This window comes from Colossoma macropomum, unplaced genomic scaffold, assembly GCF_904425465.1.
Source record: "Colossoma macropomum unplaced genomic scaffold, Colossoma_macropomum, whole genome shotgun sequence".
NCBI classification, from domain to species: Eukaryota; Metazoa; Chordata; class Actinopteri; order Characiformes; family Serrasalmidae; genus Colossoma; species Colossoma macropomum.
Window position 1 is genome coordinate 13,408,716 of NW_023494805.1, and position 15,056 is coordinate 13,423,771.

The window sequence follows — 15,056 nt, forward strand, 5'->3', positions numbered from 1 at the left end:
TATTTGTTTGTGCTTTCCTTTTTATGTGTATATGTGCACAGCTTGCTTCTCCTTGTCTTCAACGTATTCTTATTGTTCACAAGTCCTCATTATCAGTATTTGTGACGGCTGTCATCTGAGTTTTGTTGTCTCTGAGAAACAGCCTTCATGGACCTTACTGTCAACAGAATGGAGGTGCAAAGGTCCTCTCTGCATTTATTTCTCTTTAATAAAGAGTTTCCCCATGACCTTAAAGAAGCCCATCTGTGGCGGAATCTCATCTGTCACTCACCCGTGCAGGTTATTTTCATAGGCTTGCACAAATAAAGCTCCACTCTGTCCAACCCCAGCTCAGCCTCCCTATACCTTCCCCTCAGTGTTACGCTGGGAACCTGTGTGGACAGCTGCCTCATCTTTTCTCTTTCTCTGTCCTCTCTCACATTCTGTTTTCCTCTATCTTTCACTATCACTTTGCAGTCATGAAGGATGCCTCACTGTATTGCTTTTTTTTCTAATGCATCTGGTGTTCTGGCCAATGGCCTGATTCTGGTCAGTGGTGAATTTGCCCAGGCATGAGTGGAAGAAGAAACAAATCCAGCATTCTCTGCTTTCAGACTCAATGGAGAAACCGTATTTTTACACTCTTGACAATAAAGATTGCTCACTGGTTATTGGCTTGGATGGTTTCAGGACAGATCTTTAATTGGTAAAAAAAAAAAAGATTTTGTGGAGACTCTTTAAAGGAAACCCTGATTGTTATGTCTTGTTTGGTTTATAGTAGTGTGCATGTCAAATACTAGCAAAATATGATGTACTAAATGAAAATATATGCATATTATATAATATAGTCCTATGGTTGCATTATACTCCTACAGAAAATAAGACAATCAGAAATGTTTTTCTGATGGCCTTACTGAAACTGGAAAGTCTAAATGACATATTTGAGTTAAATTAGACATTTAACTTGCTGTTTCTTGCTCAATGGATGAGAGCGATTCTCCAAAAATGGCAACCTGCATGTATTTTGTCTATTTTAAATAATAAAGTATTTTGTTTAGTTACCAAATTTAATAGTATTGGACATGTACAACATACACAGGCTGTCTTAACATTCAGGGTTCTCTTTAAAATTTTAAAAGATTACATTCACAAAAATGATTCTTTAAGGTTCTTTAAAGTTCCTTTATAGTATTGCTCCAAAGAACCCTTTTTGCCACCTTTTTTAATGTGTGCTTTAGTTTAGAGTTTTGGAAAACCACTTACTCTACAAAATGTTGCCCTACAAGCCATTTCAGCTCCTTTTACATGTGACCAGAGCATCTGGATCTGACTAGGCTATATGTAGATTGTGTTATCTCACTTTATGTTGTGCTAAAAGTAATTGTGCGACATTTCTGGCAAGATTTGTTACAGTGTCAGATGAGGTTCATTCTTTTTTCCCTCTAATGTCCGAACTGGCTTTTTCTGCTGCTACTGGCCTGAACTAGATATTGGATCAGTGCCATCTCTAATTGTCAGTATATTTATTTTATTAATTGTGTTCGACATACAAGCCATTTCTAATTATTAATGTTGGTACTTCTGTCTTAACACATTTGGGAAGCACTCTCTGAACGATCAAGCATTTCGGCATGATTGACTCGTGGTTGCCAGAACTATTAATTTAACCAAACGCATTACATGTCCACTAGACAGTTTGTACCACATGGGGTTATTAAACATATATCTAGCTATCAGTGTAACGTCCACTTTCTGTATGTGTATGTCTGGCTCCATTTCAGGCTGAGCAGAAATTACACATCTGTGATTTCACAGTGTTTGCATGAACTCGATGTGTACGCCAAATGTATTGTTTCCTGCACTCCAGAAATGTTAATAATGCGCTTCCATTCGGGGCTCAAATTGTTTGATTTTGGTAATTTATGCCAGATGTAACCTTTTAGTTGGATGTGTGAGGGACTGGTTTGGAGTGATTTAGGCAGTGTGTTTTGTCAGTGGTGGTGGGTATCAGCAGCCTGAGGTGGTCGTGCCTCTCAGTGGCTCCCCCGGTGTCTGGCCCGCTGCCCCACGCCTGCTCTGTCTGTCTCTGTCAGCCTCATGCCCTGCTGTTTGCCACCGTCTCTCTGGTGATGGGCTCCGTGCCACACATGGCTGCTGTGACAGTTAAGTGCTGGTTTGGAGTTGCCAGTTGGAGTCCCTGCCATTGCCAAAGCCCTGATGCCTTATATTCATTTAATCAGTGCCTGAAAAGCACACAAGGCCTGTTGGTATGTCCTCAGGACCTTGGACACCTCAGCCATGAGCCTTTTGGCTTTTTGTCACCTGTGCTGGTGAACTTTTGCTACATTTGGCAAGCACCTTTCATTGCAACTCACTGAAAACACGACTTCTGTTTTGAACTTCACTGACAAGGTGGGCAGTCTGTATGCTTGGTATAGTCCTGCCAAAGCTTGTGCTTTGGAACAAGATCAACCTAAGTCCTACCTGACAGCAGGATAAATACGCGACCTCACAATGATTTGCATTAAGAGGTGGCACGGTATCTTTTTATTATACTGATAATACTGTTTCAATATTGTTTTCTTTAAAACTACTAAGCTTTAAAATGAGCTGTTTTAATTGAAAATGGCCTGTATTGTCTTACAGTTCTTACCATCACCCTGTCTGTTTATAAAGTTCATATATCAACATCCCTAAAAGTAGAGATGCTGTGATGCCACTTTTTCTTTTCTGATACCAATGTCATATTGAAATCATGAGTAAAGGCTGACATCAATATCAATCTGATACTTTTCTTTAAGGACTACACTGCTAAGATAGTTCCTCAAGGATTCTTTAGTAAAAGGAATGGTTCTGTTTAGAATGAGTTCTATATAGAACCATTTCATGCTTGAATGGTTCTTTGCACAGTGAAATGGTTCTTCAGATTGATGGAGATGAGTTGTGTATGGTTCTATATAGAACCTTTTTGAAAAGGGTTGTATATAGCACCAAAATGGGTTCTTATATTTTTACAAGCCTGACATCGTAACAGTAGAAGAACCATTTTGGTGCTATAATAGAACCATTTTCAAAAAGGTTCTAAATAGAATCATATACAACACATTGTCCATCAATCTGAAGAACCATTTCACCATGCAAAGAACCTTTTAGAACTATGGTTCTAAACAGAACCATTCCCTTTACTAAGGAACCCTTGGAGAACCAACTTTTTTATGAGTGTACTCTGCTTTAAAATGTTTTATATTGAAGCACTTTGCTTAAGATGTGCATCTAAAAGTGACTATCATGCTCAAACTACTCAAACACTCTATGGAAGAAATACACGCCTAACAGCATGACATCATGCAGTGAGTGAGTGTGTGTTATTGCAGGATAGATTTATCACAAGATTTAATCTGATTCAGTCTTTTTTTCTCTTCCTATATCAGTTCCAGTGTTTTTTTGCTGATATCAGCCTGATACTGATACCTAGTATTAAGTCCATTCTGTCTCTTTACAATTCGATTATGATTCTTCAGGAAATCAGTTTTATTTTTCAAAATGCATTGAAAACAGAAAATATAACTGGAGGAACTGTTTACACAGTAGTGGAATATTGGTAAGGAAAACAATACACCAAGCTTTTATTTTTCATATTTGTATTTATTGTTGGATTTTTACATTTGAAAATAGCTGATAATTTTATTTTGACCAAAAGATAAATGCATACTTTGTTAAATGTAATTTTAATCCAATATGAATTATAAAACATTCCAAAATCTGTGCAGTTAAATCGCCACCATCGTCCCTACTATCTGAGCACCATTTCCCATACCCTTCTTCTGAGGCATGAAACGTAGGACAATATGTTTTCCTAGGAATCACTGACTGGGGAAGCCAGCTGTGGCACATCTACTTCCAGCTGAACAAACAGGTACTGAGAAATGGTGGTTTGCTGGGATGTTCAGAGACAATCCTCTTTTCAGGTCCAGAATAATTACTGATGTTTCAGACACAGGCTCTAAAATATCCAGTGTGAGATGGTGATTAATCTGTGCTATTTCCTCATCACCTGTCTGTCCATCTGCTTGGTTTAAAAGCGCTTGGTTGTCATGGAGGAGCACTGTATGGTTTGTGTTAGCCTCCGCATTAGCCTTTCTGAGTTCATTGTTATACAGGAAGCTGTGTTACCTGAATCCTGCACTGGCTGACTTTTGGTCTCAACTGCTCTCTAGCGGACCACCTGAGAGCTGGGGACTCAGAATCAAGTTGCAAGTCTTTAATCCTGCAAAGCATGTGCCTGTGATTCTCTCGCTGGGTGAAATTCTGAAAGAACCTTTCAGAACAGGTTTTCTGCTTCAACAAAACCCAGCTCTCCTCAGCTACTGTGCTTCTTGTGGAAATGACTTGAAAATATGCTCAATTAGTGAAGATGCCATGTAGATGACGTGAGTGTAAGGTGTATACTGTATTTTCATTAATCTTCTGCATTCTACCAATCATCAGTGAAGCATGACACTTTTTCCCATTGCCGCATCTAAATGGCTTGGAGTGATGGACATTTTGATAAGTGAAAGTGCTCTATGACTGAAGCCATCCCTTTGTCGGCCGAGCAGAAAGGGGAGACTTCAGGGAGGATAAACTTTGCTTAGATGAGAGGAAAGGCAAGCCTTTTATCTTGGGCAGGCACTGTATTTTACACAATGTCTCTCCAGTACTGACCAACAAAGAGCTCCTTATGTACTTCCTCTGGGCTGGCAGGCCTAATACCGCAGTGCTGGGGATGGTTGCGAGGAGACGTCTTTTAGATACTGAGCTGCTTCGGTTGGTGCGGCGGATAAAGAACAATTCATTGGATCAACGAAGTGTGTGTGTGTGTGTGTGCATGCGCTGTGCCCTGCTGAAAGGTGCCATCTGGGCCAGAAAGAACTAATTCTAGTAAAGCGTACCTCCACCCCTTGTCTTTTTTTTAACTTAGATATTCATTATTCACACCCGTTACTCTAAAACAATGTAATGCAACTTTACTGATTTTTTTTTATTTACTGAATGCTTTTGTTGACGCTTCAGAGTTTTACAGTTTTACTTCATATTTGAAATAATAAATATTGCATATCAAAAGTTTAGGTCCTTCTTGTGAAATTAGATTTTTTTCACTTGTTAACTAAGTACAAAATGAAACTAAATAAAGATGTGACATGTTTTCTCCTCCAAACTATTTTTAAAGCACATATTGATCCAAAGATTGATTAAACAGCTATAGGCTTGAGGGCTGATGAGTGACATCACACCAAGATCAAATGTGTGATTTATGCAGATCTAAATAGCTTTGTATTGCAAACCAACAAAGAAAATGTGCTCATTTATTAATGACATTTTGAAAAACTGCATATCCCCAAACTCTTAACAGGCAGTTCCAGTTTATCTGTGTCACAGATATATGACCACAATTATGACTAGTGACTTTCCAATGTAATTGAATTGACCTCTTCTTCTTTTCTCAAATTGCAATGCTCAGAATTCATCATTTTGTCTGTATCTTTACCTTCAAGCACCCTGTCTTATCATGGCTTACGTTAACTTTTGTTGAACTCTGACAAAGCGCCCCAAAACTGCCCCCTCCACTCCTCTCTCCTTCGTCATGGTCGGATGCCTCCCGCCCCGATGCTGTCCATTCTGGGCGGGGGTGTGTGTTGATCGTCTCGGTGTGTGTCCTCCTCCGTGCGGCGGTGTGAATGACGGCCGCTGTCTGTGTTGACCGGCTTCCCGCCGCTCCCTATTCTTTCTCTGAGTGACAGTCGCTCGTACCTCTTCTGAGCCGCCCCAAAGGACCGCCTGTGCCATGGCAGGGCCACCTCACCCTCTAAAGGGGAAAAAAAGAAAGAGAAAGACTCTTGGCTAAAAGTCTTTAATGCTGCTCTCTTTCCTCCCAGGACGCTCAGAGCGTGAGCCTGACCTCCAAACAAACATGAGGCTGTCTCACTCTCCTTAGCCAGACTTCATTTAGGAGGCTGCATCACTGCGGGTTACACAGTGGAAACGCTGTGGGTTACACTGTGGAAATTTACAGGGGTGCTTTTCAAATGATGCATTTCGAACACACTGTCTTCATTTATAATGGTGGACCACTGTGGGTTACAATAGTGTAAGTGAACAAGGGTGTTTTTTTTAAGTTATGTATTTCAACTACATTGTCTTTCTTCAGAAAGTTAGATCACTGTCGGTTACACCATCGAGAGTAAACATAAGCATTTTTGAATGATGTATTCCTCCCACGTGGTCTTCATATGGAAAGCTGGATCACTGTGGGTTACATCAGTGGAAGTAAACAAAAGCGTTTTAGATGATGTGTTCCTGCTTTGTTGTCTTTCCTCAGAATGTTAAGTGGGTTTCAGGGGAAATGACCAGTTTTTTATTGTATTTGAATTATTTTTTAAAATGTATTCCCACTACATGGTCTTCATGACCATGTAAATGTCTTTCTGTATTTTCCTGAAACTAATTAATCTGTTTCAAAACAATTAGAATGAATTATCTAGCTTTGCGCTTGATAATAAATGATGAGCAATAAGTATTGTCGGGGCATAGATCATAATCTGCCATTCGGTGTTGATGGCTTCAAAGACAATCTGTCTGATAAAGCTTTCTTCACACCATTAATGTGAAATGGTGATTTGTTACACCATGCCTCAAATATGCTGAGCGTTATGCCTGGCTTGTACTTGAATTTCTCTCTGTCTGTGGAAATTCATGCCTGATTTGTGTGGTCTCGAGCTGTTCTCTGAATGCCTCAACCATGTTCCCTGGAACATGCACACGCTTATGTTATGACTGGAGTCAATTAACCCCCATTGTTCTCCTCCTATTGTCCCAAAGCAGATGTCTTCTTTTTCCGTGGAGTGACAGGTGGTCATTTGTGTGCAAATTAGGATCTCCAGTAGATCATGGATCATGGATTTTGTAATTAAACAATTTAACCAAGATGGCTGTATTCATGTTGGTCAGTGTCTGCTTGTGAATTTCATGTGCCTTACATCCATCATATCGCTCAACGTGTTGTTATGAATATCCTATATAACACCCACTCATTGGACCAATTTGAGCTAGAAGGTTGATCTGCTTATGACTCATATCATATGTAAATATTCTGTCAGAATTTATTTTTGCTCCTTAAATCTGGCTTACATTGGCCTAATTAAACAAATGGCCACCTGTTATTGTTACAGGATTGGACATCTGGCTAAACAAAGGCTGGAATAAGAGCAGTGACTATTGGAGTGATATGTGGGATGATATCCATTTTACGCCTCTATTAGCAGTATGATTGGGGGTATTACAATCTGAAGATGACTCGAGTTCCTCACAATGCCAACAGCGCTAGACTGGGATTAAGAGCAAATCTTCAGATTTTGTTTGTAGGCAATTAGTTTCAGACAAGCGTTCTGATTTTTAGCATTGTCGGACGGCCTGTTCCATATGGACCTAAATTAATCCAAAGGCTATATGACAAAGATGCATTCACTTAGATGAGTGAACCTACATGACCGTGGGCCTACATGTCTATGAGAACTAACAGCATTCTTGTAATTCTTTAAAATCGTTAAATGTTAACCCTTTGGGAAAATATACAAAGAACAGCAGTGGGTTGCACAAGTATACCCTGTAGCCAGAATTCACGCCTCATGCTGTGCTTTGTGAAATACACTATTTATTACCTGTGTTTCGAACAATGTGATTGGTTGTATTCTTGTTTTAACGAATAGAATTAAGGTGTAATGTGACATACCTGCATGTCAGCATCTATATGGTCATATAAATGGTCACATATTTTGGACTGAGTGCTTAGCATTGTCCACTAAGTGCGCTGAGATGCTTTTTTAATGCTTCTAGGCCAGTAGTTTAAAAAATGATTCAGAACCAGGTCCAGGCCTTGTTATTGACTAGATTGAAAGACAAGCGAGGCAAATAAATGAAAGAAGTTGTGGTATATAGTTTTGGATATGAGTGAGTTTACAGGCTTGCCTTATTTTTTTGTTTTGTTTGTATTAGAGATGTAATGAGAAATCACCGTCTGGGCTTTTGCTTAAACATTCCCCTGTAGGCCATAACTAGACCTTGGCATAAAAGCCCAGAGTCCATGAACAGCCCCATAAAAAACAGAAAGTGTTTTGTTGTAGCAGGTGTCCGGCCTGCTTGGATCAATGCGCTAGTTCTTTATAGCAGCTGCACCCAAAGACTTCTGCACTTCCGGGCCATTCAGTGTATTGATTGGCGTATTGATTTTTCCGAGTGAACCACACAAATACTTGACTGAAAGAGAGTAAAAATCCAATTAAAACGAGACAAAGAAAATAATCCTAATCCAATCAAAACGAGGATATTTATTGATCTGCGTGGGCAAAATGAATACAGTAACGTGAACATTCATGTGAAAAAAGCAATGGAAAAGAGCGTTTTAAGTGGAGTATTGGGTTTTTCCTTTCCTCTGTCTTTAGCAGATGGGAGAGAGTTATCATTCAGTTAACTCTAAGACTTTAGAAAAGACTATATATTATTTAGATAGTTATAACTAATATATAAGTTATATAGTTATGAGAGTAAGACATTGAAGTGGGGACCCATATATGGGCCCTTGTAGTTTAAGGGGTTTAATATGACATAAGTACATATGATAATGTTAGTAACAGAGTAATAAAGGAACACATTGCTTTATTGTGGTCTATGTCTATATTGCAGTCTTGTTCAAAAGCTACAGTTAGCATGCTCAGGTTATGCCATGTTTTGTCAGCAGGATCTGTTAAAACCACAGCTGTAGTCCAATATCATTGTTAATTTTATGCTGTTCTTCCTTTGCACTTCATTTCTTCCAGACTACATTGAAACCAACTCCATTATTCAAGGGGCAATCTGGCCAAAATAAAAAATGTAGCCACCACAAAGTATGTTGTAAACCTGCCTACTCGGATCCTACAGTGGTGCCACAGATTTTCTGGGTTAAAGAGAGAAAAAAACCCTTCTGATGATGTAACCTGAAGGTGGAAGGAACTTCTAGAAGACTACAACTGCTTGGGGTGGATTTTTGGGGATGGGGTGTCTTGAATTATTTATTTTTTCATTAACTACTGAATACAGAAGGAAGGCAGACAACTAACCTTACTGTTAGGAGGCCAAATATATATGTTTGCTCATGTGTGATTGTAGTTACTGTCTTCATGCCACGTTACAGAACATTGCGTAACATGACAAATAATAATAAAAGGACTAGATTGCCCCTTACTTTGGCGTACAGTGTTCTCTGGTACAACAGTGCATTAGAGCTCCTACATTATTATTTTAGCTTTTTCTCTCTGTCTTTCAGGTTGAAAAGTGAGTATTGTTGTTATAATATTGTAATAACTTTTAAACCATAGTGTTTATAGAGACTTCCCATTTGAAATGTGGGAAAGGTTTCAGAAAAGACTGACAGTGCAGATGGGGACAACACTCAAGGTATTCTTTTGGCCACTTGTGCCTCGTGAAATGCCACCTCGACCCTTGAATGCCAGTCGCAGTGTGCCCTCGACTTGCAGGACAGTCTCGCACAATCCCACAATTCACGTGGAGGGAAGCAGCTGCTGGCGGGAACATTCTGGGAGGAGGTGGAGGTTGGGAATGCGCGGCCGAGGGAAAACGCTCTGGATAGGTTACAAAGAGTGTCCCAAACATGGCACAAAGCTGGCATTCACTCTCCGGTCCCACCACGCAGGCTTGGGAGGCAGGTTGACGCGCACTTCTCTAAATGTCAAAAGCGCAAATGTAGTCTGTCGTTTGTTAGTGAGTTTGAGAACCGAACGTAGCACAGAAGGAGTGGGAAGAGGAGCACATGTCCAGATTCAGCTTTACATGTTCTGAGAGCACCTCTACACTTGTAAAAATAATGTTTCCTAAATGGTTTTGGGCTTGGATAAGTGTTTTTTTAATTTGTAAAGAGCTTTAATACATAAAAGTTCTTCAAAGAAACAACTTTTCTTTAGGGAACCAAAGGTTGTTCTTCAACAGTTGATGTGTCTGTTGCAGTAAGAGGGATTCGCTGACTGATAAATGTGGGAAAAAGCTGATTTGCATTACTTTAAGCTATAAAAGATGATGTTACTAAAAGAACAAAAGCCACTTATGAAGTGCAAGCATGTCCACTGGATTTCTGTAGAACAGCATCAGCTTCCTGGAAAGATTTGGACTTTTGGGCACCTGAGAACATGACTTTAGCGACTTTACCTAACCCTGTTAAAGGCACTTTAGTGGTTACGTGAGTTGATTTTTTTTAGATGGTCTTTGCAGGGGTTAGTGTATATGTGTGTGTACGTTTTCCACAGAATATTCCTATTAAACCTTGACAAAAGGTTTAGAAAGCTGATTGTTATATAGGAATTTTTATACAATCATAAGTGATGAAGACTAGTGATAGGTGATGAAGTCCATTGCCTGTAGCTAACTGTAGAAATTACATCTTAGTTAGATGTTGATATGAGACAGTATCATATGTACTTTATCTAGAAAATGTTTTGCTTATTGTTCCCTTTAAGTACTGAAAATTCTTCAAAGACACGTGTAGATGGCATCTGAACTTTTATGCTGTACACTGGGAGATCAGTAGATTACTAGGAGTCCTTTATTTCCTCTATTGCACTTGTGTTGATTTATGATCATCAACACCATTACATAATCAGCATCACACATAATTGTTTGCCATTGATCACCTACACCAATAAACCAGTCATGTGGATTCATCATTGTTTTAACAGCTTAGATTTTCACAGAAAGTCCACGTTTCTGCAAGTGATGAGAACAGGAGTTCTGAGACGAGGCTGGAAGTGCCCCTTCTGTTCGGACTAAGGCAGAGGGATCCTTCTTAAGCAAACCCTTAACGGACAAATCCATCAGGTGGCTTTAGGCGATGCAAAAGCGACACTTTCAACCTAACCAGTGTTCTAACTGGATAAAGATCTAGGATAAGCCCAGGAAAGCATTTGGAGAGGAGAAAAGGTGCTAGTCAGCCCTGCTGAGCCTAATCTGCCTGCAGTGAAGCTGCTACTGCATCTTTACAGCAGTCACTCTTACAAGTGCTCTGGCTTATTTCACCAACCTCCTTAAATCTAAAAGTGTGTGATAGATTTTTTCCTCCTGGTTAGCAATTTGATATGGTGCTGTAAAAAGAATGAATAACTGCTGCATGAATGATTATCATTATCAGTTATGCCTGAAAAAGGTGCTGCTTTGAATGTGTTTGATATAAAGGTGTATTTTAGTTCCACATGAAAAAAGTAAGTAAAATGAATGACAGTAATTGTGCTGATGTAATGTTAAAGTCAATTTAAAGCAATACTTTTTTTTTCAAGGTATTAGTACTACTACCTAATAAGTATTGCAAACTGTCACCTCAGACTGAACACAGCTGTCAGTGGACTGGACTTTTAAGTAAAGATGGCATATTGGTATTGATATCACACACACAAGAAATATCAATGCTCTACTATGATTAATACAAAATTATTTATTAGAGAAATAACAATGTGTTTGTCATTACATATTGGCTATTTTTCTTGTCAAACATTTGTAACAATCTAAAATTGTAACTGATATACAGTGTTGTGGAATTAAACTCTTCCTATGAATTTTATAAATAGACAGGGTGATGAAAGGAAGACAATTTAGACTATTGTTTGTCTGTTTTTATTAAATATTAGCTTAAAATGGCACAGTTCATGACAGTCTACAACGTTGCCACCTTAACACAGTAATGCAAGTCAATACAATGGAAATGTGTTGGAAAAGTATTTGTAAATGAGCTTTGAAAGCTGGAAAATCATGAGATGTGCAATGCATCTGTCCTCCCTCTATGATAGTGGTGCTGCCCCATAGGCCCTTTTGCTGTTTCAGGTGTTTATGTTGAGCCGCATTTCTTGTTGTAAGGCTTTCCTTGTAGGGAAAACAAACAAACAAAAACCAACATCCAGTTCCTTGTTGTAGTGTGAAGAGGCTGAGAATACCTGTGCGTCTCTCTCTCGTTCTCTCTCTCTCTTTCTCTCAGCCTATGCGGCTCTACCTCCACCCCCCCATGCATGCAGTCTGTGATATCTGAACCGTGCCTAGCTCTCATGTCTATGAAACTCCCCAGTCTTTGTTTGGGGAAATTAATTCCTATTTGGGCCTCCCCTCATTGACAAGGGGTGGGGTGGGGGTGTCGGATGAGGGTGGGGGTGCTGAAGTGCGTATGTGTGTTGGAGAGGGGTTTGAGAGGTGGGGGGGATTGGGTTGGTGTTCAAACCACAAGTCAAACAATATACAATAGATAATGCAAATAAAGTTTATACCGCGTTTTCTCACAAAAGCCCCTCGCCAGCCACACGCTTGCCGCACTCCTCAGGGCGCCATAAAAGAAGCATGCTCCTATTCTACACTGCTTAAAAAATTAAAGCCGTGGCCGAGGGGAGTGTGTGTGTTTGTGTGTGTGTGTGTGTGTGTGTGTGAGAGAGAGAGAGAGGGATCCAGATCCTGATCCTGTCATTATAGGCAGCAGTGGAGGCTGGAGTCATCGCTCGTGCACTGGGCTGTGTATGTGTGTGCGTTTTTTTTTCCCATAATGCAGTGTGATAAGGATTGGCCTACATGAGGCTGCGAGCGTGGCGTCCGATGAAGGCTTGATTAGGTGTGTTATCTGCTCCTGAGCTGCTCCTGATGAAAGCTACTGAAAGGGCAATGGCTGGGAAAACAGCAGACAGCTCCATCAAATGGCAGCTATGCTATGACATGACAGCCAGGACCTGGTGGATGGTAAGTTTGGCGTGTTTTTTTTCTCCTTTTTTTCTTTTTTTTCCCCCCTTCTCTATTTTTTTTTGCCTAGTGACTTAGGGCCACATAACTCCTCCTTCAGAGCGCTTCACTGCATGTGTTGAAGCAGAGTTGAAGAGGTTAGGGTTACTTTGACAAAACTTTGGCTTTTCCTATCAGACAGAACTCAAAGATCATGATCACTGCATGAAGCAGCGATTACATTTGAATTCTATGTTTCTGGCAAACGAGAATTTTTTGGCATTGGCCATGAACTTACCCTCACCTCTTCAGATGTTGGCGTGTGTGTCGTTGCTCAGTGGAGGATGTGAAGGGGCCGGGGTGTTGCTGGGGTCAGGCAGGTTAAGGGAGTCGTGTAACCCTGCTCTTGGCTGGATGTCAGGAGGTTTGCGCTGTCTCGGGGAACTCCACTCTCTCCAGGTTCAGGAGAAACCCTCAGTCCGACTATGACAGGTTATAGATCATATCTTAATTCAGCCATTCAGTGCCTCTGTAGCCCCTTTTAGGATCCTTAACAATTTTGTGGAAGCAGCAAGCCACAGCGCAATGTCTGGGGCATTCCTGTTGAGAACTGGAGAAGAAGAAGCAAAATCCAGATCTTAGCCTTAACGCTGCGGTAGAATTCCTTCAACAGTTCTTTTTCCCCACAGGCAGGTTTTTCACTGGTGTTTCTGCTTCCAGCTCTTCTTCAGACTAGCTTCTTGTTTCACTCTTGCTGCCTGTGAATACAGAGACTCAAGATGTGGTCCTGCTCTGCACTTGCTGACATTTTTCTCTCTGTTTGTCCATTTTTCCCCGCTGTTGAACAATGGGCTCTTGTCTGGGTTCTTGCCCTGAATGAAGCTACTGCTGGGTCTCACTCTACCATGAATATTCATTTCCAGACAAACTTTTTCCCTCTCGCTTTTGGAGTTTTTACACCTCCGTCTGGTTGTCATTAAAGACGTGTACTTGTTCTTGAGGACTGGAATTGTAGGACCTCTCTCTTGTTTTGGTCCCTCTCTACTACGACTGCTGATATGTTTTATTGTTTAAGTGTATGAAAGCTCCAAGGATGGAGTAAAATTTCTTGATTCAGATTAAGAACTGGCCTCAGTTTTGAAGCAACTTGTTTGGAAAAAATAGAGTTGGAATAGTGTACAAAAGATGCGAGATGTTTCAGAGCCAAAACTACCATAGCGTTATAGGTAGTTTGCAACACCAGAAGACTAAAATGGATCTGGGCATCTCCACTTCAAACTCTTTCTGTGTTATGTTCGGTTCTCACAAGGGAAAAAAGAACATTCAAATGAACAAATTCTATTACTACCATGAATTTAACTTGCTCTTTTAGAGAAACCATGTATTTTATTTAGAGGTGTTAGGCTAAAGGAATCAAAAAGGAAGAAAAAAGGAAATTTGCTCTGAAAAGAAATTAATATATTTTTAGGGAACATTTTTTCTTAGTGTCTGTTTTTTTTATAGTGTACAGATTAAATGTATGTTACAAAAAATGTTATTTTTTAAAAAAATATTATTAGTATTATTTTGATGTTACAATTTGAATAAAAAAAATAATTTGGTAACAATATAAATAAACCACTTTCCACTTTTTTTCTTTATTTTTTAAGTTTTATTTAGTGTGCTTTCTCTTTCAATGGCGCAAAAAATACAACATATATTTAAAGGAAAGATAAAAATATGTATGAATTCTCTACTAAAATGAATACACTGTATATCTTCCAGCTCCTTAAATGGCCAGGACTTTATTACACCACTTTTTTTTATCTATAATTTAAGTAACTCAGCCAGTTTGCACTGTAGTCCATGCAGTTAATGTATAATAAGCATTTTGATGTAATAAGCCTAAGATTTTAAGGGGTGTCTGCCTTATTTGTTCCAAATAAGCCTCTATTTTCTTTAAGAACAACTGGATTTACATATCACTTTGTTGTTAAAGATTTAATACAAAAAAGTATTTGCATACTGTTTAAATCAATGTGCTTCAAGCTCAGGTACGTTTGGGGTTTGTGGGCTGAATGTGTACTGATAGTTATTTAGTAAGGTAGCAGGTCAGATGAGGACTCACCTGTGGAATGCTGAAGTGAGTTTAGACTTACAGGTGAGCATGTGATCAAAGCAATTTTACTCACACAGGGGATAGTCCAGTCTGAAATGCTAACCAGCCAGACATGCAGGTCTGCAGAGACGGTATGAAATGTGCCCAGGCAAAGCAGATGCTGGGGTGGGCTATCAGGCAGGAAACCTGTATTTATCACTAATCCTTG

General features: G+C 39.7%; 1 protein-coding gene across 2 annotated transcripts in view; it reads left to right on the plus strand.

Moving 5' to 3' along the window:
• The first annotated feature begins 12,624 nt into the window (after positions 1-12,624).
• LOC118825608 (nuclear factor 1 B-type-like) overlaps positions 12,625-15,056 on the plus strand; it is a 110,259-nt gene continuing 107,827 nt past the window's right edge. For both annotated transcript variants that reach the window (XM_036596294.1, XM_036596298.1), the window contains exon 1: positions 12,625-12,771. In XM_036596294.1, the coding sequence (XP_036452187.1) occupies positions 12,676-12,771 (96 nt within the window). In that variant the 5' untranslated portion in view covers positions 12,625-12,675. The remainder of the gene's footprint in view (positions 12,772-15,056) is intronic.